Raw genomic sequence first — 23,523 nt, 5'->3', positions numbered from 1 at the left:
AGGTGTGCACATGGCATAGAGCAGATATGAGGGTCAGAGGACAGCTTTTGGAATGCAGTTGACTATCTGGGGCCTAACTCAGGCTTTCCTGGTAAGTGCTTTTTGTACTGGGTAAGCCATCCAACTGGTCCACACATTTCAGTTTTTAAAGAGGCACCAGAAGTTAGTGTGAAAATTTCAGATATTAAAATTTTTGCATAAGAAGATGTGGAAGTCATCCCCCCCCCCCAGGAAGAGAAAAGTAACAGCAATAGCAGAAAACCTATGTCATCTGCCACTGTCCAGATCAGTACCAGTCATAAGAAACTTGGTATTCCTCATCTATGGTAAAGATGAAGAGACCAGCAGCCTTCTACCCAGGACCCCACCAAGGATAGTGGACCCTGCTTCTCCTATGGATATACATGAAGGTACATTATTATCAACAAAGAGGAGGCCCTATATAAACCCTCTCCCCCTCCATGTCTTTGTGTCCCCCCCCCCCCCCCCCCGCAATCACTTACTTCAGGGCAATTTGTACCCGAGTAGCTCCCATGGTTTCTGATTCTTCACTGTCGAATGTAGCAGCTTCAGAAGCACCCAGTCTACAAGACAACAGGGGAAGGAGTTAACGCCCCCACACCTGCCCACCAACAGAATCCTTTTCTGGACTTGGGGCTCCTGCTGTGAGACTAGACTGCTTGCTGGCTGTGTGCTCAGTGTGTCTCTAGACCCTCATTTTCTCAGGTGCTTGAGACCCCACTCTAGAATATATTCTCTTTCTCTAGCATCTATACACTTTGCAATTGTCACCACAGAACCCACACTTGCCCTAGGAGCCGTGGACACCACCTGCATTTTTGCTGTCTTCCATCCTGGGTGTGGCTCCAAAGAGGGCTGCCTGGGGAAAGGCTAGGTCACTGAAAATGCCCCTTCTGCAGTCCCACCACACCCTGTGGAGTGTGGGCTTGGACATCTAGGGCTCATACACTCCCTAGTAATAGAACAGCACCTGGGGACCCACCTCTGTGCTGAAGCCTCGTACACACCACTGTCCCCAGCCACTGACTCATCGGACACTGCAGCGGATACACAGGCCACTTTCAGGCCACACCCTGGGGCCACACTCGCAGCTGTATGAGGTAAGAAGATGAAAAAGGGAAAAAAAAAAATCACAATTCTGACTCACTCTCCTGATGGTCCCAGTGAACTTCAATACCTGTGAACACTCAAATAAGGTCCTTGTTGGCTTGAAACAAGGGAAGGGGTCCCATGTGATTTCATGTCTGTGATGGCTGTTCTTGGTTGTCAACTTTACCACATCTGGAATTAACTAAAACCAAAATGGCTGGGCACACCTGTGAGGGGTTTTTTCTTAATTAAATTATTTGATGTGGATTAATCCAGATCTGTGAGGTGAGGAGATCCACCTTTAATCTGGACCACACCTTCTGCTGGCAGCCTAAAGAAGGGCATGGAAGAAGGAAGCTTGCTCCCTCTTTGCTTTGTTCTTGTGTTTGCTGGCAAGTCCTTTTTTTTTTTTTTTTTTTTTTTTTTTTTTTGGCATTAGAGCCTACTTATTAAGATTCTGGAGTATACTGAAGACCAGCTGAGACATCCAGCCTCATAGACTGAACAACTACTGGATTCTAGGACCTTCTTTTCATGGGCAGCCATATTAGATTAGCTGGACCACAGCTTGTAAGTCATGCTAATAAATTTCCTTTCTCTCTCTCTCTTTCTCTCACTCTCTCTCCCTACACACACACACACACACACACACACACACACACACACACACACACACAGAGAGAGAGAGAGAGAGAGAGAGAGAGAGAGAGAGAGAGGTCCAGGGGACCTGCCTCCCTTTTATGGTCTTTAAAGGTATGGGCACAAATGTGGTACATGTAAATACAAGCAGGCTAAACACTCATTCACATGGTTTCAAACATGGCCTTGCCATAATGCTGCTTCATGGCCTGGGACACTGACTGGATCCCAATAAGTCCCAGGATCCTCGTTTGTGAGGTGAAGATAACAACACCTACTTTATAGAGCTTCTGGGGGTGCTGAATGTGGGAAAGTCCATAGTACAGAGACTTCTAATTCCACCGTATGATGTTCAGTGTGTGTGTGTGTGTGTGTGTGTGTGTGTGTGTGTGTGTGTGTGTGTGTGAGCGCACACACAAGAGTACAGATACATGTGAGATGTATGCATACATGTTTTGTGCACAGGTCAACTGAAAGTGCTGTTCCTCAGGAGCCACACCCCTTGTTTCTTTGAGACAGGGTCTCTCAGGATAGATTAGTTGACAGCAAGCCCTGAGGAGCCAAGTCTGTGCCTTCCCAGTGCTGGGATCACAGCACACATTACCAATACTGGCTTCTTTTCATTTTTTATCATGAGTTCTAGGGGTTGAACTCATGTTTGTGAAGCAAACACTTTACTAGCTCACCAGACCTGGCTGGTTATTTATTTATTTATTTTTAAAAGAGGTTTTGGCAGGTAGCCAAAGCTAGCTTCAAACTCCCGATCTTTCTGCCTAAACATCCTGAGTGCTGAGATTATAAACCACAGTCACTATGCCCGGAGAGTAGTGTTGTTTTCTAGGTCCTCCCTACATACTTGGGAAAAATTAATAGCTCTTTGCCTCTTAAAGGCAAGCAAGGGAGGATTCATCCACAGTCAGTTCCTCCTCTCTCTCTCTCCCCTTAGCAGAAGTCTTTGGTTGGGGTCATAACTGGGCTCTTTGCATATGGTGCACAATCCTCCGTGCCCGAGTAATGAGGATCTGTGGTGTGCAGGACCCACTGCCAGGTCCAGAGCTACAAAAGGGAAGAAATCACATCTTGCCATCTATGAAGGCTAGTTCCAGGTATTTCACCCTACAGTCAAATACTCCTAAGCATTTATGCATGCCAGGTCCTGGGGCAGATGGAGTCGACCCAGGGGCTTGATGTATGATGGTGCATAGAAACTGGGGTTTCAGCAGGCTCAGGAAACAAGCCAGTTGTGAGGAGAGCCTGGGACACATCAGGTGCTGGAGATGAGCAAAAAGCTTTCCTAGCCTTGTGCTGCACCCGCTGAGCCCTGGGGGAGGCTTCCCACCTTCTGCCCCACACATCTCCACCCTCTGCTAAACCACTTAAGGAGATTAATTTGTCTGCTGACTGAACGGCAGCACTAATCGCATAACCTGCTTAGTGGCTGAGCTCTGCCTGGCACTGTTCACAACAGGGGAGGTTGCTGGAGATGCGTGAAAGAAACACATTGTCACCTAGTGCTATCTCTAGCCCAGGAGTCCAGAGACCACGGTTGGGAGGGGAAGGGTCTCTTCCCGGGACCTGGTTGGAGTCTGAACGTCCTGATGTGGCCCTGGATCCTGAACAAAGACTTCTTAAGTCAGCGTAGAGGTTCTACCCAGAGTCCCTTCTCTCTGGGGATCAGTTTGCTGAGGCTGGCCACCTGCAGTAGGAGGAGGCTTGTTTTTATTTTTGTTCCAGAGAACTCATTGAGATTCCCTTCCTGACGAGGGAACCCCAGGGATCTCTCAGCCCCTCTTTAAAGAAATGGCTGACACTCTGAGCCTTTAGTTAACTGAGAAACCTCACCCGCCCCCACCATCACCACAGGCTTCAGTGCACAAACTGGCAGTTCCAGGCACAGCAGCCACGCTACAGCTGCCCATTCTAAACCAGACAATAGACACTTTGCAGAGGTATGAGGTTTAAATGGATAAACATATGCAGCATGACCTGAGCCTTGTATGCCTCGACCCAAACACAAAAGCCAACAACACTATTGTTGCTAGGACACTGAGGGTGCAAGGTGAAGCCTACAAATGAGCTTAATGTGCACTCTGCTATGGCATGTCTGGGTGGGGCTAGCAAGTACCAAGAGAATCACACATATGCGGAACACTGAGCTACCTTCCATCCAGCTTCCATGGCTAGCTTCCTCATTTGCTGTGAGGGCAACCCTAGCCAATGGATGTTACCTCTTTGAACCTCAGTTTCCTTATCTATAAAATGGGCAGAGAAAACAACTCATTTTCTTTTCTTTCTTTGTTTTTTTTTTTTTAAACAACACATATCAGAGAAGTGTGGAGAAACTTCAATTTAATCTGTGACAGTGGGTACAGTTTTCCTTTTTATAAACCTTATAAACCTAGGGTGTCATTTCACCAGCAGCATCCAATCTGAAGAGCCCCATTTGAATCCTGATCAACTCTAGAATGTTCTTTCTGATTTCATGAAGAAATAAATGCAAGCCATTCGCACGCAGGCTTCCCAAGGTCGCATGGGTCCTTGTTATAATTAGTATAAAACCCACATCCCACTACCAGGTCCTGTGTAATCAGGACACTGCCACTGAGCCATTGCTTCTTGGCCCCACTGCTGTGGTCCCAGAGATTTTGTGTCCTCCTTTCTTCACTCCGTCCCCTTCTGCACACCCTCTTTAAATTAAACGTGTTATCATTGTGTGGATATGCGTATGTGTGCATGTGAGTGTGTTATGGTGCTCATGTGGAGGGGGGTCAAAGGACAAGTTTTGGGAGTCAGTGCTCCTTTTACTGTGGCTTCAGGGTATTGAACTCTGGCTGTAGCCAGTGCCTTTACCCACTGAGATGTCTCACTAGCCCACTGTTTTTGTATTTTGAGATAAGCTGTCAAAGCTTCCAACCAAATTGGCTACATGTAGAGAATGACTGTGCATCCCTAATCCCCATGTTTCTTGCCCCTAAATGCTGGGATTACAGTTGAATGCTGCCACACCTCACACTCATCTCCTGAAGTCCTTTTCATCATTTAAGCCTTTCCCCATTCTGAACCAGCCATCTCACCTTCATCCAAAGGCTCTCCCCCATACTCTGCTGTATTTACTTCACATGCTTTGGTCTGGTGCATATCTAGTGCCTGTGACTCCAGCCGAACCCAAGCTTTTCAAGAGCGGTGTCTGCCATCTACACAGATCCTCAGCAACTAAGTTTGCCCTACGAGGTATCTATGGAAAGCTTAGCTCAAATTAACCCTTGTACATTCAATTAGCCAAGGATCTGGGATTCATTTCAGTAGGTGCTAAATATCTGTTGAATGACATCCAACACAACAAAACCCTAGCCCAGGACCTAGTGCATTCTGCATTTGTCAGTGTCTGCTGAATAAATAACTGATCACATAGAGATGCAGCCATAGACAATAGTCAGGAATTATGACAGGAACCCCCTACCTCCTGGTTCCAAATAAGGATACTGTCCATGCTCCTTACCTTGGCCCAGTGGCTTGCCCTCAGGTCCTGGCTCCTCCAGCCGGTATCTGTCCCGGGTACTGCTGCTGAGGCTCAGCTCACAAAGAGTGGTACCCAGGTCTATGTCTTCAAACTCCAGCGGGGTCAGAAAGGCATCACCAGCCAGGAGGGAATCAGTGATGAGAGGGGAGCAGGGAGGGGAAGGGGAGGAGAGAGAGGAGCGTGGTGACAGGGAGGTCATGGATTTTGGAGTGCCAGACAGGGAGCGTAAGGCCTGCAGGCGGCTGCCTCCTTCTGCCTTCTGTGTCTTGGCCACCTCATCCTCATGGATGGTGGTGATGCAGCCTGAGGGCCGGAAGCCTGTGGCGCCCTCCAGGAACAGCAGTTCCACCTTGCTCTGGAGCTCTGAGTCTAGCTGCTCGAAGGGGTCGTAATAGAGGTCAGTGAAGCTGGCTGAGGTGGAGGAGTCCAGGCTAGAGGCAGCCAGGGAGCCCCGGCTGGAAGTGAGTGACCCAGGGCTGCTGCCTGAAGACAGTGACTGCATGCTACTTGACAGGCTGGGGAAAGGGAGAGGAAGAAAGAGGTGACAGGGGAGTGAGGTGGCCACTGAGAATTCCACCAGGCTGGGTATTTGGTATTATCCGTCTTCCTAGCCCACTTGACAGCCTAAGCTGGACCATGCACCAGAGACCCTGAGAAAGCCATGTACACGAAGTAGCAGAGCTGGGATATGGACCCAAGGTCAGTCTCTTGCTTTATAGGTCAGGCTGGCAGAAAGCTCTTGATGCTCTCATTTGGAGCTACAAGTGCTTGGATTTCAGTTGGAAGCCACACACTTGGCTTCCACAGATTCCTTCTATCCTTGTTTCCTATCGGTCACATTGCATCTTTGTTTATATGTTTTTGTTTGCTTTCTTTTATTTATTGGTTGATTGAGAGGAATCCCACTGGCAGGCCTAAAACTTGCTGTGTAGACCAGGCTGGTCTTGAAATCTTTCTTAATATTGTTCTTGAGATCAACTCCCACTTTTTTTTTGGGATAGTTTTATATGGTTTGGGTTGACCTCAAACTCACTGTGCACCTGAAGCTGGCCTTGCAGGTATAGACCATCACACTCAGCTCAATTCACTTTTTTTTTTTTTTTTCTTTTCTTTTCTTTTGAGACAGAGTTTCTCTGTGTATTCCTGGCTGTCCTGGAGCTTGCTATGTAGATCAGGCTGACCTCAGAGATCCTCCTGAGTGCTGGGATTAAATGCATGTGACACCATTCCCAGCCTCAATTCACTTTTTCAATATGTTAAAATATTTAACTTAAAATGTTATAAACATGAAGAAACCACTTTTGTTGGGAATTGGGGGCGGGGGGAACCTAACAAAATGCTACTACAAGGTTCCGGTAATATACTTCAGTCCTGTAGAAGTGGGTTGCCAGGCAGGAATGATATGCTTTCAGACTTGTGGGCATCTTTCTGGGCCATCGCTGTGTGTACAGTTCAAAGGGATGGAAGACCACAGGCAGCCACCCTGGCCAAGCCCATCTCCACTGGAATAACCACCTTCTATGCTTCTAATAGTCAAGGAGGATTGGTGAAGGTCAGTGTGGAGCTGGATCACCTCCTCCTGGCCATCCACATGGGACAGTCACCACCCACCACTCACCTTTTCAGCTGACAGTGCAGAGTGGCCACCTGCCGGGTGGCTTCCTCCAGTTCTCTCACCAGCTGGTTCCTCTTGCTGTTTAACTTCAACCTAAAGGAATTGAAGGCATGACAATGGCTCTCCAAAGGGACACCATGCTTCAGCTCCCCTCCTAATCTTCAAAAACGAAAATGAGGTCTGCGTCCTGATGGACATGCCAACCCAAAGACACATGCACAGGGACTGTAAAAACATCTCACTAAGGTGTCGTGAAGACATACAGCCTCTTTATATATAAATTCTATAGAAACTGTGTTGCCACTTGCCATACATTACAGACTAAGCCAGGAACCTGAACACATTGCATTGATTTAATGTGCAATGATATGCATACGTCAAGATTGATTTTAACTGTTTTACAAATGAGGAAATCGAGGCTCTGGGTTACATGAGCTACTCAAAATTATGGAGTTAGTGAAAGAATTACGATTCCACCAAAGTACCATTTCCTATCTCTCTCTTCCCTTCCTCTCTTTCAATGCTATCGCCTCTCCTTCCTTCACTCCTCCTCCTCCTCATCAACTATTATTTGCTGAGTATCCAGGTCACACTACAAGCTGTCCCTGGCATCACAGACACAGCGGTGAGGTAAAAAGAACTTGTCACTCTTACTGAGCATGAAGGGTAGAAGACAACAGTTATCTAATTGGCACAGGTTATGACAAGATCCAAAAGAATTGGAAAGAACAGAGGAAGGGATCCCTAATTTAGACTTTGAGCAAATGGCTTTGTGGTTCAGATTTCTGGCACCCACCCTTGCCTGCATGATTCCCAGGCTCAAAGCTAGATCACTTTCCCAGGATCACCTGCAGCTGGCTGAGGCACATGAACAACTTCTAGACAATGTGATATGAGCAGAAGTCATGTGTATTGGGCTGATGAGTTCAAGGGAAGCGGCTTTCTCAGACTCTTGTGGCTTTAAAGGGGAGGTAGAAAAACAGTGGCTCTCCAATGACAAGGGAGGCTGCCAGTTATTACTGGGAATACTAAGGTATTATATAGGTAAGAAATAAACTTCAAGTGTTCACCCACAGAGATTCTTACAGCAGGTGGATCCCCTACTAACACAGAAATTTAGGTGGCTCTGTAGACAGGAGCTGGGGAGGGAGGGGGACTCTTTTTCCTAGATGAAGCAGCTGAGTTCACTCACTCTACTGTGGGGTCTGGATGCTAAATTTCCATGTCAAGATGACTCACTGCCTCACTGCTCCTCGTTGCCACCCTGCTATAGAAGGAACCGACAGATTCTTGCTCCCTGGACTCTGAAGGCATCAAGAACTCAGCTAGCTCCACTGGGGCCTGAGGGCAAGGGATGGTTTCCACACAAAATCAAACCAAAACAAGTCATCTCTCTACTACAACATCCAAGCCTCTAGCACATGAGACCACAGGTGGTCCTAGACATAACTCCAGAGTGCAGAGGGCTGCTACTAGGCAAGTGAACCTGCAAAATTACTGACAAGACAGCCAGAGCAGTAAGCCAACTGTAGGCTGAATGGTCTTGGCAGGAGTCTTGGCCAACTCAATCCCTAGAGCTTTCCTCCCAGATTCTTGCCTGGGGCTGATATGGACAGAGAGCAGCCTGGCAGATGGGGCCTGTAATGAACAAACCCAAGAATTCCCAATGGAAGAGATGAGGCTGTGCAATGTCCTGTCTCTCTCTAAGAGCAAAACTCACAAAGGAGAATATGTTTAAGGTCAAGAAGTGGAGCTCATGGTTTCTACAGAGCGAGTCTGAGGATGCGAGCAAATACAGGTCCCCGCTGAAGCCTGTGCAGGACTGTGAGGGTTCTGTCTTCGGATGAACTTGACTTCCTGAGTAAGGCAAGGACAGCCACAGAAAATAGCATGCAGGTGCTGTGGTCCCATCCCAGCGGCAACAGGCTTAGCAGGCCAGATGGCATATGAGTGATGTGCCCAGCACATGCTGGGAGGCCATGGCTACATCAATTGTGAAAACAGGCAGAAGATCCAGGGGGTAGGGCCTGAATGCCCACAAGCTGTAGCTTGGTACCTGGGGTGCTGGTTAAAAATGCAATAGCCTGGCCGGCATCTCAGCCTGGCCTGAAGAACTGTTCCCCAGGGTAGGGGCCATGGTATCCATGATCTAACAAGCATCCTGTGTGACTGCACACCAGCTCTGATGCACAGTTGAAAGAGAGACTGAAGTACAGGGAACATAAAGAATGCGAGGACAGTTCTAAAGGAGAAAGACAAGAGAGAGGGAGGGAAGGAGAAACGTAAAAAGGGCACAGGGGAACTAAAGGGAAGAGAATGGAGAGAAAGGGACACACACACACACACACACACACACACAGTTACAGAGAGAGACAGTTACACACAGAGAGAAAAGGAGAGTTACACACACACACATACACACACAGAGTTACAGAGAGAAAAAGGAGAGTTACACACACACACACACACACACACACACACAGTTACAGAGAGAGACAGTTACACACAGAGAGAAAAGGAGAGTTACACACACACACACACATACACACACAGAGTTACAGAGAGAAAAAGGAGAGTTACACACACACACACACATACACACACAGAGTTACAGAGAGAAAAAGGAAAGTTACACACACACACACACAGAGAGAGAGAGAGAGAGAGAGAGAGAGAGAGAGAGAGAGAGAAGGGATCTAGAGGCCCAGCACTGGACACACATAGACAGGGATCGGGATCAAGCCACCGGAGATTCACCAATACCTTCCCCTCCATCCCATGGCTTCTCTCCTCAGACCCCTCTTAGTGCACACATGGCATCTTGCCTCTGTGCTCACTGCCTCCCTGAATGCTGCATTCCTCCAGGAACCTTGTCCCCCAGCACCTCTGTGTGGCCTGATCAGTACAGGAGTGAAGTCTTGACTCCCTAGACTGGCTGTGTGGATTCACTGTTCCATTGGAGCACCTTGACCCTAGAAAGATGGGGCTGAAAGCAACCCTGAAAGGCCTTCTGAGTGGGTAGCTGCCTGAACAGAGAAAGGGCTTGAATCACAAGCTTGGAGGCTGCTAATCCCAACTGTCACTGAGTGATGTCAAATGAGCCTTGATGTCCTCATCTGTAAAGTTACTAGACAAAATATAGGGCCTGGCACTTTATAAACCAGTACACCTTCGGAGTGCCCAAAGGACCTCTAGTTCTAGCTTCAGGAAATGAGAACTTTCACAGAAGTGAAATATCTTAATTCGCAACTGGTCCGATGCCTGCTTGCAGACTCCCGGTACTCGGTGCTTTTGTCTTCTTTTTTCTCTATGAGGCAAATGAAGCCCATACTGGCCAATAGTTTGCTCAGGGTTACCAGGTATAAGGTATCTCTTTTGACCCAGCTTGAGTCAAATAGGGCTGTGATCAGTGTGTTTTCTCCAGCTTCCAGCAGAGAAGCTGAGGGATGGCCAAAGGCTCCCAGGGACAGTCACTGGTCTAGTCACTGGCACAAAGGTCCAGTAAGCACTTTCCCAGGCCACCCTCCCATTTATAGTTTCAACAAACACCAAAGACACAGGACACACAGACAGAACCCTTATCCTCAAAGTGTATGGTTCCAGGAAAATCAGCATATTGTCTTCGGGGCAAGTGCCTGTGTGGGTTATAAAACATCGATTATTTAAGATCTGATGCTTTTCTTATACTAAATTGGTGATAGATCAGAGCTGGCCAGCCGTTCCTGTCAACAGAGGACAGAAGGGGGGGGGGGGAGATAGGTTTTGGATGTTCCAGTTAGTAGTTCTAAGAATGTGCCTGGCCGGGAAAGTGGTCCAATTAGCAACCGAGGGATCTTTGAGGCCCCCAGGGGCAGGGCTGAGCTGGACAAGTATCAGACACTAGAGAAAACAAAGCTTACTCAGTTGCTAGGATGCTGCTCTGAGTGGATGCTTTAAAGGTCAAGGGCTACAGGGCTGCGTGTATGTAGGGCACATGTAGGCACCTGGCATTCCTAGACTACGTCTCCTGAGGCACATGCCTGTTCCCCTGCTTTACAAACTAGGCTTATACCTGGCATTGCTGGGAAAATGAATCCCTGTTCCCGAACAATTACATACATTTGAAAATCACAGTGTGGGTGTGTATCTGCATGTACAAATATTAAATCATAAAGGAAGAGTGGAATACTGTCATTTGGAGTAAGATAGATGGATCTGGAAGACGTTCCGCTAAATGAAATGAACTGGGTACAGATAAACACTGCATGTTCTCATTTTAGAAGCCACAAAAATCAAGCTCATAGGAGCAGAGAAGAACCATGGTCACTGGAAAGGCTAAAGGGAGGTCAGATAATGAGTTCCAAGATACATTCACATGGGAGGAATTAGTTCTGCTGCTCTAGATTGTGGTTGGATAGCTGCAGTGGACAACTTATTTCAAAGGAGCAAGAAGAATCTGAAAAGCTCCTGGAACAGAAATGATAAATGTTGACAAAAGAAATGCCAATTATCTGGGTGTCATCATTATTCAAGGTGGACATATGCTGAAATATCAACCTGCTTTGTAAATATTTATAAGCACTATTTATGTTCATATAAAAAATTAAAATGAGGCTCCAAAGCTACATAGAGAAACCCTGTCTTGAAAACAATACAAAAAAAAAAAAAAAAAAAAAAAAAAAAAAAAAAAGAAAGAAAGAAAAGAAAAAGAAAATGAAAAATCACTAGCTTCAATTCCGTACCCCTTAAGTGACAGACAAGGAGATGCTGCTCAAAAGCTGCTACAGACAAAATAAAATATCAGAAAAGACTTGTAGGTTATTAGAGAACGAGAACGGCTCCCTCTCGTTCATGCTTCCTCCCTGTTGTAATCTCTGTCTCTCTCCTGCTGGAAGGTCTGAGATTTGGTTGCTGGGGAGGAGCCCCTCTGTGACTGTGGTGGTTTGTATGACAATGTCCTCCACAGGCTCATGTATCTGGATATTTGGTAGAGCTATTGGGGGGCATTTAGGAGGCGTGGCCTCACTGGAGGAAGTATGTCACTGAGGATAGGATTTGAGAGCCTCAGGCCTTGCCCTCTTTGCGGTTTGCTCTCTCCACTCTCTGCTTCTGTTTGACGATATGAGCCCTCAGCTTGCTGCTCCAGCCACTTGCTCCATGCTCCCCTGCCAGGATCAATTCTAACCCTCTTGAACTGTAAGCCAAAATAAACTCTTTCTTGTATGAGTTGCCTTGGCCACACTGTTTCTTACAGCAACAGAAAAGTAACCAAGACATTGATTCACTGACAGCAGCCTTCTCACTTTGACCTCAAATGACAGCCATCTTAAAGCCACACATGCACATCTACGGGACAGACCTTAAAGAATGGATGATGGTGGGAATGAGTGAGTGAATGAATGAATGGGTGGGTGAATGTCTGGGGACTAGAAGACCTCCTTTAAACACATTTCTCTACTTTGCAATGTGGGAATAGGAGTCGCAAGGAGCACTAAAGGAAATATACAGAGTCTGAAACAGGTCTCAGCATCACAGATGAGGTCGTCTCACAGTCTTTATAGTTTACATTGTCAGTATCTGAAAATTAAAAACCCAAGTGATAACCTTTTGAAATTCCACTGTGGTGTATAGCTCAGTAGTACAGCATTTGCTTGGCATGTGTGAGGCCCTGGCTTATATCCTCAGGCACTACAAAAAAGAATTATAAGGATCATGGGCAGCACAGAGTTCATTCTCCTGCTTGCCAGATCTAGGAGGTGACACCCACTTTAGACAAATAGGGTCTACAGCTAAGTGCACCTCAAGCATCTCTATCACCCGCTTGGCCTATAAACATTCCAGCCTGCAACCCCATGCATACCACTGGTCTTCAAATGTCAATCCCTCAGGATGTAATGAAATCAGTTCAGTGGGTCATGAAGTAGAAAAAGAAAATAGTGGCATATCCTGACTAAGACTCCAGATACCTCCATTGATAACAAAGCATTCAGATGTTCAAGACGGTATATAAATAAAATAGTATCTGTATACATATTCTCCTGTATGATTTATTATTTTAGTGTGTGTGTGTGTGTGTGTTCGTGTGTGTGTACACTTGTGCTCAATTTTTTCCTCTCCTTCCACCTAGTAGGTTCTGGGATTATACTCAAGTTGTCAGATTTGTTGGCAACCACCTTTTCCTACTGAGCCATCTCACCTGCCCTTCTGTATGCTTTAAATCATTACTATACACTGCATCCCAACAGAGTGTAAGTGCTATAAAATTAGGTGTTAAAATAATGCATTGAGTATTTGTATTTTTGTTATATTAATTTTTAATCTACTCTTCAAACATTTTCAGTCTGATTGGTTTCCAGGATATGGAACCAATGGGTACCAAGGGCTGACAGTCTGACAGAAGAGAGAAAACATTAGAGGACGTCTCCTGTCCAAACACCCACACAGTGATTTCCAAATATTTGGGAGCAGAAATAAGCAAGGGAATTCATTTTCCCAGTGATACCAGGTACAAGCCTAGCTGTAAAGCAGAGATGCTCAACTTTGTGAAAACTGAATTTCCCATCACCTAAGAGACTGAGAGTCACCGTTACAACACTGGAAAATCACTACCTCAGGTGATCAAGTGCTTTGTGGCTTACTTCAATGAGCATCATCCTTCTGAGAGCCTCCTATGTTAACTACCAGGGTCCTGGTGCACAGGAATGTAAGTCATCATTTCTGGTGTACGTCTCTGGAAGGCTAACATCCCTAAGGGAGGACGCTCCCCAGGCTGCCAGGTGTCTCCACAGTGACCCCTTACTCCTGGCTCCTGCTGGGCTGTCAGGTCAGATTGGCATGTTTTCCTTTTTCTCTGGACCCATGGAACACATCTCATCACTCCAGACCCACCTCTCAGTCAGCGCCTTGCTCTGGGTGTCCCGGGCTGCCTGCAGGTCCTTCTCCAGTCGCCTCCGGGCCATCTCTAGCTGCTCCACCTCTCCCTGGGTCCACTTCCGGGGGCTGATGAAGCGCATCTCCTTCAGCAGTTCCTCCTTCTCATTGATGAGGATCAGTCGGTCCCTCTCTGAGTCTAGCACCCCAGGCCAGGCCTCACTGTCAAGTCTGGCCAGCTGGATTTTGAGGTTGGCGATCCTGGGAGTTGAGAAGGTACGTATGATAGATGAACCATGGGGTTGTAGGAACTGGGAAACAGGTAATATTTCTAAGGACATTAAATACCAGGATCCAGGACATCCTCGAAGTAGACTTTGACAGTTACTGCTTCCTTTTTGATCAGGTCCCAACCTGGTGCAGTAGGGACTGAACACCATGGCAGGCAATAATTTCGAACCAAGAACTCTGGGACCCTGGGTGAGATGTTCACATCTCTGAAGGGAATTATAAGATCTCTTTTCTGAGGTGGTGGCTGAAGGTTTTATATACATGCACGCATATAATGCACACATGTGGACACACATAGATACATTCAAAGCATAGTATTTGGCATATAATAAGTCCTCAATAAATGTTTCTATGGTACTGCTATCACTGGTTGAACCACTAATTCCCATAACACTGGGAAACTGCCCTGAGCTTTACAGATGAAGAAGCAATTAACTTGAGTGGGTATGAAAAGCAGTGATGAAGTATGAAGAGTGTGCTGTGTATGAATGGTACTGAATCATTGGCAAGGGGAATCACTGGGCTGTGGCTACATGTGTGTTCTGTTTCTGAGTATAGTAATGGTACTGTGAGAACAGTCATGAACTTGATGTTCTAGCCTTGACTTTTATGATGGAAAGAATAATTTCTTGGGAAAAAGATCATTTGAGGGGTTGGGAATATGGTTCTGTACTTTCATATATACAAGGCTTTAGGTTGGATTTCTGGAAGCAACAATAAATGTTATCATAGCTTCTAGCATAGTGCCTGGTTGATCGTAGGGACTTACTGAATGTTAAGGAAAGCAGATAGCAACCCTGAATGTTGACTTTTCTAAGACCTAGCATCGTCAGCTATAAGGTGGGGACAATGATGGTAACAAAAGACACAGCCCAAGACCACTACGTGAAAAATTCCCATGACCACTATGTGAAAAATTTGCAAAAATAACTATATATTGCCAAGTGTTCTATAGACACTGGATATTATTCTCCTGTAACTTAAAGAGTATTTCTATAAACATCCAAAAGCAACCCCACCACTATCTTTTAGGATCTGGCCTCTACAGAGTGCTTTGAGGTTTCGAGCCTTGGTGTTACTGCATCTTTAAGGGGCAGACACAAAAGACTTTTTTGATCTCATTGGACAGGCACTCTATGGCTTGCTCAAGATCAAAAATCTTCATACAGGGCCAGTCCTTGCTGTGAACCCAGACCTATGGACTTGACTTTCCAGCATGCTTACATGAAATGTGGCCAAACTTTCTTTACCAAATACTGTTGGATTTGAGATGCCTTGTGATATGTAGCCGGCGTTCTATTTAGACAAACCTATCTAGATCTTTCTCTAAACCTTGGTTGGAGAGTTCTGAGTTAAGTTTTTAATTTCATATTCATGTATACAGCAACTGATAAATGTTTGTGGTTGCTGATCCCCAGTGCTTAAAGGCTAGGATGTTATGATAAGCTCTTGTGGGAATCAACTACAAGAGGACACTGAGGAGTGAATGATGTCTTCTTGGGTGGGTGCACTTTTCAGGGTGCTTTTCCCATGCCATCATACTTTTAACTTTAGGTCATCCATCCTACTACTAGTTACTCAGATGTAACTAGTAGTTCTTCCCTAAGACATGCACAGGGGACAAAACCTGGCAAGCGCCAATCAAGGGAGGTTTCTGTAAATTACTGTTAGTCTCTTCTATCCTTTAAGATCTGCACCCTCTGTTTCCTCATTTTATAAAGTGCTGTCTTTTCTCCCAAATTTAGCTTTCAGTTGTAATGAGACATCTAATGTCTCAGTCCCAGTTGGGACATTTTACTCCTCCAGTCTCCAGGACTGATTATCTAAGACAGGCATTGACACAGGCTGGAAGAGATCCGAGAGTCAAGGATGAGAGGGACAAATACACAAATGTTGCTATCTTGCTGAGCCCCTAGGGGGAGCTGAAATAGTGTACATAGGATAGTTTTCTTTGTACCTTACCATCATCCAATTCCTTCTTTGTTGTTATCCCAACTTGTCCTGAGGAAATGATGTGCCCTCAAGTCACTTGGTGAGTTGATCTCAATCCCCATCCCAACATGAGCACGTGACCCATGCCTGGACCTTCTGGGAGTTGTAATTCCCTTATCCTTTACTGGCCCTGAGACAATGGCAGACCATTCAAACCCATCAGTGACTCTCAGACCCAATATTTATCAAAACTATTGGGAACACGGCTCTGGGGGGGGTGGGTTGCGGCATGAGAATGATGATTTGAGACCAGCCTGGGAATCATAGCAAGACCCTGACTCAAAAACTGAGAACACAGTTACACACCACCCCTCAAATCAGCCAAGCAAAAGCCCCAAATAAAACACCCATCTGTTGTGGGGGGTGGGGTGGAGTGGGGGGTAGGTGGCCTTTTTGCTGAGGTTGGAACCCTGGAAGTAGGTAAGCACAGACTGCTGGATATCCGCCTTGCTATTTTGATACAGAGGGCAAGCCAACAAGCAGGGCAGAAAAGATGAGACTAAATTTAAGCTGTACCATCGGAACACTAGATCCAGCTGAGCCTAAAGCCAAAAGTCCCTCTTCTGGGGGAGGGGTGGGTTAGCCTGCTGAATTCCCTTTTCTTTAATTCCTTTTGTATCTACTGAATTTCTGACACTATTGTAAAGAGCTGTGCTGCTCCTTGGGAACTGGCAGAACCTCAGGCTGGGCACCACTACATTCTAGCTGTTTCCACTGAGAAGAGTCACAAACCGGCAAGTTCTTAGAGGAAGCGGTGTGTGTTGCCAGCAAAACGGCCAGTCAGTTCTTTCCCATTAGGGTAGAAAGAGTACCATGAACTCAAAACCAGAACATCCGGGGTTCAATTTTCAATTGTACCACCTGAGAGAGTCACGGAAAATCCCAAGCCAAACTTTTCACCCCTCTAACATTTAGATAATAAGAGAGGAACTCTGCTGGTTTTCTATTTTGTTATCATATTTTGTTCATGTGTTTATGCAGGTGTGTAGGTGTGCATGCCATGCCACTTGTGTGTGGAGGTGGGAAAACAACTTTCTGGAGTCAGTGCTCTCTTTGTACCACTCGGATCCCCAGGATCCAGCTCAGGTTGTCAGGCTTGTTAGCAAGCGCTCTTACCCAGTGAGCCATCTCCTCGGCCCTGCTGCAAGTTTTTAAAATAAATAAGCCTGTAAGTGCACAAGTTTTTAGTACAATACACAGTCGTTTTACGCTTTTCCACAAATGCTGTAGAAATGCCGGCTTTATTACGTTATCACTGTGGTGGTAAAACCCAACTGCTTACGAGTCTACGTAACCACAGAACATCTGGATCCTGGGAGCCCAAGCTGCTGGGAAGCACCAGCTATTGAAGCAGGAGGTGCTACTTCAGGATTTTAAGACTGATTTCATAATTAAATTCATTTTCATTCACAAGAACATCTGTGGGGCTGGTGAGATGGCTCAGCAGATAGAGGCAATTGCCACACAGAGACCTGAATTCAACTCCCAGAACCCATGTAAGCATGGAAGGAGGGCAAAGACTCCTCCACAAAGTTGTCCTCTGATGTGTGACAGTGACATGTCCTCCTCCCTATACTGTTCCTGCACACACATCATATCCTAATAATAATAATAATAGGTCAGATGGGAGTCTTAGCTTATTAGCAGAATATAGTGCCTACCATGTGCAAGGCCCTGGATTCAATCTCCAGGACCTCACTCCGACCCCCCCAAAACTTAAAAAGCCTGATCTGTGGATCAGTTCAAGGCCAGCCAACCTGGATGACATGGAGAAACCTTGTCTAAAAATAAACGAACAACAGTGAGCGCATCCGGAGGAACAGCTGGAGACTTGGTTGTTGCACCTGCTTGGCATGCACAAGGCCCTGGGTTCAATCCCCAGTATGACAACAACCAAAGACTACCTACAAATAATGTTTTCTTGGTGAAGGGAGAAATGTCTATAGTCTTTGTTTACCTGTTGCTGAGCCAAATCAAACAAAGTTACTGCTCCTCCAAACCAAACTGATTCCAAGAACACCAGAAAGTGTTGACTATCATATCCAAGCCAGGTTAACAGAGAAATTACTAAGCTCTGAGGTTAAACAGACCTGCATTCAAATGTAGTCCAACTTTGTCTAGCACTGTGTCCTGGGCCAGTCATGTCCTTTCTGAATCTGGGAGGATTAACATATAAATATTCTGACACCTATCTTTGTAATCTATGCGACTCCACCGTGGGAGTTCTGATTATGACCCTCCCCAGCCCTGGCCCTGACTTACCTTCTCTTAGCCTCTTCATATCGCAGGCGCAGCCTGACCTTCTCGGCCAACTGATTACTGCTGCTGGTGCTGAACTAGAGGGCAAGATAAGAACAAAGACAGGAATTACACAGTTACAACAGCGAGGCCAGTGCTGAGTGAGGTTTCCATAGCTCACGGGAGATTTGACAGCTTACGTGGGCAGAGCCAAGAATAGTCCCCAGTCACTGGGCTGGCTGTGTGGACTGTGGGGGAAGATGGCTAAACACAAATACTTTTCTTCCTTTGGGCCATAAGAATGGTTTCAAACTCATACACTTAAGTATTTTGGGAAAAGAAACCAAAGTCCCCCCACCCCCATACCATCTTACAGTTAAAAAACAACAAAATAACAGCAACAAAAAATGGTCAAGGGCCAAAGCAGGTAAGAAACTCCAACTGCAAGGGTAGGAACAGATAACACAAAATAATCAATCCAGGCACACCAGGCAGAGAGAGCCTCAGCTGAAAACTCAGAGACTACCATGAGAACAGAAGCCCTGGCTAATGAGGAATAAGTCCCAGAACACAGAAAGTCTTCTGGCTTTCAGCAGGCTTGTGGCTGGGTGAATGGCTGGGACAAGGAAGGAGGAATAGCCTGCTTCTACACGTGCCTGTCAAAAACAAGAAACTTCAGGCTCACAGGACCACACTTGGACAGACTGCCCCCTCACTAGTGGGAGAGGAGCTACAGAAATCAGCCAGGGATGGCATTTAGCCAGCGGAAGCAGGCTCACCCAGTGTTCTGTGTACCCGGAGAGCACAGGCTCTCTGAAGATCACCTCATTGTGGGCTGGTCCTACTCAGCCACTTTCATGACTGGCAGCATTTTCACTACCCAGGACTGGATGGACCAGACTGAACCTTGGCACCAAGAGTAGCTGCTGTCTGAGAGCTGTAAGCATTGTGTGGGGGATAATGAGAGGAATGCACTCTGCTTTACAGATGGTCAAAGAAACCCAGAATGGTGCTACAAAACAGTATGAAAGAAAGGAGAGGAAGGTGCTTCGCACATTAAAAGCGTATTGTGAGCAGGGCCTATAGGCATAAGCTATTGGCCAGGCAGTACTTAGGACAGTGAAGCCCCAACACTGGCCTTTTCCCACGCCATCATGTTACATCTTCTGGGACCGCCATAGAGTTGAGCTAACAGCCTCAGACTAGCTTCTCAGGTGAAGGAGGATATGCAGCTACCCTGCTAGGGCACCCTCCCAGACGCCACCTCCACCAACTTACACTCCCAGAGATGTCCGTCTGTGAGCTCACGTCCAGGAACTGCTTTGGCATTGGGAAGCTGGAACTCTCCAGAGAGCTGCTGCTGGACCATAGGTCAGAGTGAGACCCTCTGTCTGTTCGGAAACCATCCTTCAGCATGGCAAGGCTCTGCAGTGTAGGGAAGGATGGGAGAGCAGTGAGTGGCAGTGTCCTCAGACCCCAGAAAAGGACATTGAATCTCCTGGGACTGGAGATATGGATGGTTGTGAATCATCGTGTGAGTGCTGGGAATTGAATCCGGGACTTCTGGAAGAACAGCCAGTGCCCTTAACAGCTGAGCCATCTCTCTAGGCTCCTAAGGTGGAACTCTTGCTGTTTATTCCTCACTGTGTGATCTGAGCTAGTTGATGATCCTCCCTATGCATATACCTATTTTTCTGTGAAGTAGGAAAATTTCAGGTCTTACTGTGCTGGCTAGTTTTGTGTCAATTTGACACCAGCGAGAGTCATTTGAGACAAAGCCTCCAGAAGGCAAACCCATAGGGCATTTTCTTATTTGGTGATTGATGGGGGAGGGCCCAGACCATTGAGGGTGGAGCCATTCCTGGTCTGGTTGTCCTGGGTTCTATAAGAAAGCAAGCTGCGAATGGCAGGAGGAGCAAGTCAATAAACAGCACCCCTCCACGGGACTCTGCATCAGCTCCCGCCTCCAAGTCCCTGCCCTGTTTGAGTTCCTGCCCCAACTTCCTTCAGTGGTGGACTATGATGTGGAAGGGTAAGCAAAATAAATCCTTTCCTCCCCAACTTGCTTTTGGTAATGCTGTTTCATCATTGCAATTGTAACCCTAAGACAGTTATTTTACAGGTGTATCAATTACAGGTATAATCAGTTAACAGACAATGCAGCATGACAGCCAACACTCAGAAGCTCAGCTTCACTACAGCCCCACTGCATCCAACAGGTTCTCCAAGGAATCTTTTGATCGTCTTCACTGCACCAATGAGATGCTGGAAGTGACAGCTCAGGGCTCTTAACCACTAATCACAGCAGGACTACCCTTGGCTATCCACAAGCAGCTTGTTCTCACTGGTCCACAGTCCTCTTGTTTGGCAAACCTCCTCCCAAAGCTAGCCATGGCAACTCTGAATCTTGGACTCCCAATGTGTTGGTGAAGGGATGGGAAGGTGCCTTCAGGGTTAGGTGATTCTGGGTGGGGATTACATTCAGGGGTGAAGCAATGGGCTTGTGAATCACATGTTCTAGGGTCTGATTGATGGTTCTGCCACTTACGGTCTGGACCAGACTGTCCTTATCTGTAGAATGGAGAGAGCCCGAGCCATGCCTGCAAAGCACCTAGTCTCATCACAATGTTGTAGAATCGATCTCCGAGGTTCAGTTCCCAGCACAGGAACACAGGAGAGAGACTAATGGACATTGTGATGCTCAGGTAAAATGGCTCATCATTTGGCCCATTAAACAAACAAGCTGGAGGGAGCTGGAGAGATGGCTCAGGGGTTAAGAACACTGGCTGCTCTTCCAGAGGTCCTGAGTTAAATTCCCAAGAACCACATGGTGGGTCACGACCATCTATAATCTGGTGCCCTCTTCTATTGTGTAGACAGAACACTGTATATATAGTAAATTAAAAAAAACAACAACAACAACAACAACAACAAACAACTGAGTGGTAGCATAGCCAGGCAAAGCTTCCATTCCAGCATAGTCACTGGCAGTGACTGTAGGGCCTTAAGCAAGTCACTCAGTGCTTCTAAGCCCCCGTTCTCTCCTTAATAAAAGGGGGGGGGGAGGGGCAATCTCAGGAAGCTTGGTAGAGGATGGTAAGTATACCTTATTTAAAATCCCTGTGACTCTTCATTTTAATTTTGGACTATTGGCACTACATTAAAAGTTATTCTAGGTATGGGACCAAAGTCTAAATACAAAATTGATGTTTCATGTATGTTTTATGCATACATCCAGAAGGTGCCCTTGATATTTTTGAAACACCCATATCATGTCTGTGTCTGCCATACAAGCTCAGGTATAGAAATTTCCATGGTGGTATCATGTTAATGCTCAAAAAGTGTTTGGACAAGGGAAACTCATCCTGTAATGAGAACTAGGTGGTTTGTGTGGTATGTGAAAATAGCCTTATGCACAGGGTACCAGGGCCCCCCACCACAGGGTACCAGGGGCCCACATCCCTGGGGCACTCATCACAGGGTACCAGGGGCCCACATCCCTGGGGCCCTCATCACCTTGATCAGGTCTTGCTTCTCTTTTTCTCCACAGGTGATGGCTTTCTTGATGGCTTTGGTTTCTCTCAACACAGCCTGGGCCTCATCCAGTTTGTAGCCACCCTGAGCATCGGACATTTTCTTGTCAATTCTAGAAGTCAGGAAATGAGCGGTCAGACATGAGAGGAGGGTGAGGGGAAGCACATGTACTCCCAAGTCTCCCTGCTCCAATCCTGCACAGCCATCTGGTGGGGAGAAGGTACAGAAGGATCTTGTCAAACTGCAGATGTGTGTGGCTGCAGAATGCAGGAGTGACATGGTTCTTAGAGTTGGGCTCTTCTAAGTATGAGCTCTTCCTGAAAATCTTCCCAGATTCCCTCCTGAGTCAGCCAGACTGGGGAGGAAGGGCCCTATAGTATGTCTCCAAGAGCTGAGAAACTTCACTTTCGTTGTGTCGGTAACTTAGACTTTATGAAGGAGTATCCCCGTTTTAATTGTGGTACCCTGGAGAACAGAGCTGAACATGAATGGTGTAAGAAACTGGTAGAGACTGCGGGAGTTGGGGGTGAGGAGATAGATATATCACAGGCTGCTCAGCAATGTCCCCGACACTGATTCAAAAATGTTAATAATACCCCAGTCTTGAGCTGTGACTGCTTCCTGGCAGGGGTGATGGCCCACGCCTTTCAATCCCAGCACCTGGGAGGCAGAGGCAGGCAGATCTGAGTTCCAGGTCAGCCAAGGCTCCATAGTCTCAAAAATAAATAAATAAATAAATAAATAAATATATAAAAAAAGAGAATTTCCATATATTGTCCAAATTTATGGTCCCAAATCACCCTTGGTGGAGAACCACTGTGTCTAACTTTGTAGAGTTCTCTCCTCTTTATCTTTCTGTGGCTTCTGGGATTTGAACTCAGGTTGTATCTCACATGGCAAGCACTTTTACCTGGCGGGCCATCTCACCACCTGAGACCCTGTGGGCAATAGACATGTGCAGCATTGCAGGACACGATGAGGGCAAGGTGAGAAGGAAAAAGGCTCTCAGCTGTCACGCCACCTACAGTGCAGCCTCGGACATGGCTCTCCACTACGCCTAGATTGTGGCATCTGCCTGGCCCTGCTCAGGGTTGTTCTCACCATCAAATGGGATAAAGGACTAATTCTATGGAGAACTAGGAAGTAGTGTACAAATGTAAGGGATTAAACAACTCCAGCCTGGACATTATTGGTTTATCCAGGCCCTACACATAGGGATGGACGTTCTGAGGTCACATGCAAGGCTGTACAGATCGGGGGCAAGCGCTCTGCCACTGAGCTGTGACCAGAGATGGCTGAAGGGTGGGGAGCCGAAGAAGACTTGGAGAAGGTTCTGAGAGTAGACACGCTTATGGCTTCATGTTTCCATCAAAGGCTGCCCTGAGGCTTCAGTGGAGGGCAGAGGAAGGGAAGTTTAACAGTCTAGGGAACACCACAAGCCCATTATTCCAGGGCGAGAAACCCTCACAGGCATTCCTCTCTGGCTTCCTGCTGTAGTCCAAACTGCCCTGTGCTAAAAATAGCCTGAGTGGGAAATCACTTGGAAATGGGGAAAGGGGGAAAACTGAGCAGGTTTCTACCCTGGCCTCATGGCTCTGGAGTAGGGGAGAGGGCAGCAGGGAGAGGTTCCCACACAGCTGCCCCTTGCAGTTATTTGAGCTTCCGTGGAGACAAAACAAAGCTCCAATTGTGTCTCCCACTAAAAATAGCCTGTGTATCCTTTCGAGGACTTAGG

General features: G+C 46.6%; 1 protein-coding gene across 1 annotated transcript in view; it reads right to left on the bottom strand.

The window, feature by feature from the left end:
* The window catches only part of Wwc1 (WW and C2 domain containing 1), a 146,082-nt gene that overhangs the window by 33,499 nt on the left and 89,060 nt on the right, over nucleotides 1-23,523 (bottom strand). Inside the window, exons 6-13 of the mRNA XM_051180954.1 lie at nucleotides 21,771-21,900; nucleotides 19,533-19,679; nucleotides 18,279-18,352; nucleotides 13,752-13,994; nucleotides 6,888-6,977; nucleotides 5,249-5,784; nucleotides 1,004-1,112; nucleotides 504-584 (exon numbers count right to left, since the gene is read on the bottom strand). Coding sequence (XP_051036911.1) covers nucleotides 504-584; nucleotides 1,004-1,112; nucleotides 5,249-5,784; nucleotides 6,888-6,977; nucleotides 13,752-13,994; nucleotides 18,279-18,352; nucleotides 19,533-19,679; nucleotides 21,771-21,900 — 1,410 coding nt within the window. The remainder of the gene's footprint in view (nucleotides 1-503; nucleotides 585-1,003; nucleotides 1,113-5,248; nucleotides 5,785-6,887; nucleotides 6,978-13,751; nucleotides 13,995-18,278; nucleotides 18,353-19,532; nucleotides 19,680-21,770; nucleotides 21,901-23,523) is intronic.

Source organism: Phodopus roborovskii, unplaced genomic scaffold (assembly GCF_943737965.1).
Source record: "Phodopus roborovskii unplaced genomic scaffold, PHOROB, whole genome shotgun sequence".
In the NCBI taxonomy this organism is placed as follows: Eukaryota; Metazoa; Chordata; class Mammalia; order Rodentia; family Cricetidae; genus Phodopus; species Phodopus roborovskii.
Note: the sequence above shows the minus strand (reverse complement) of the source record. Positions and strands in the feature narration are given on the sequence as shown.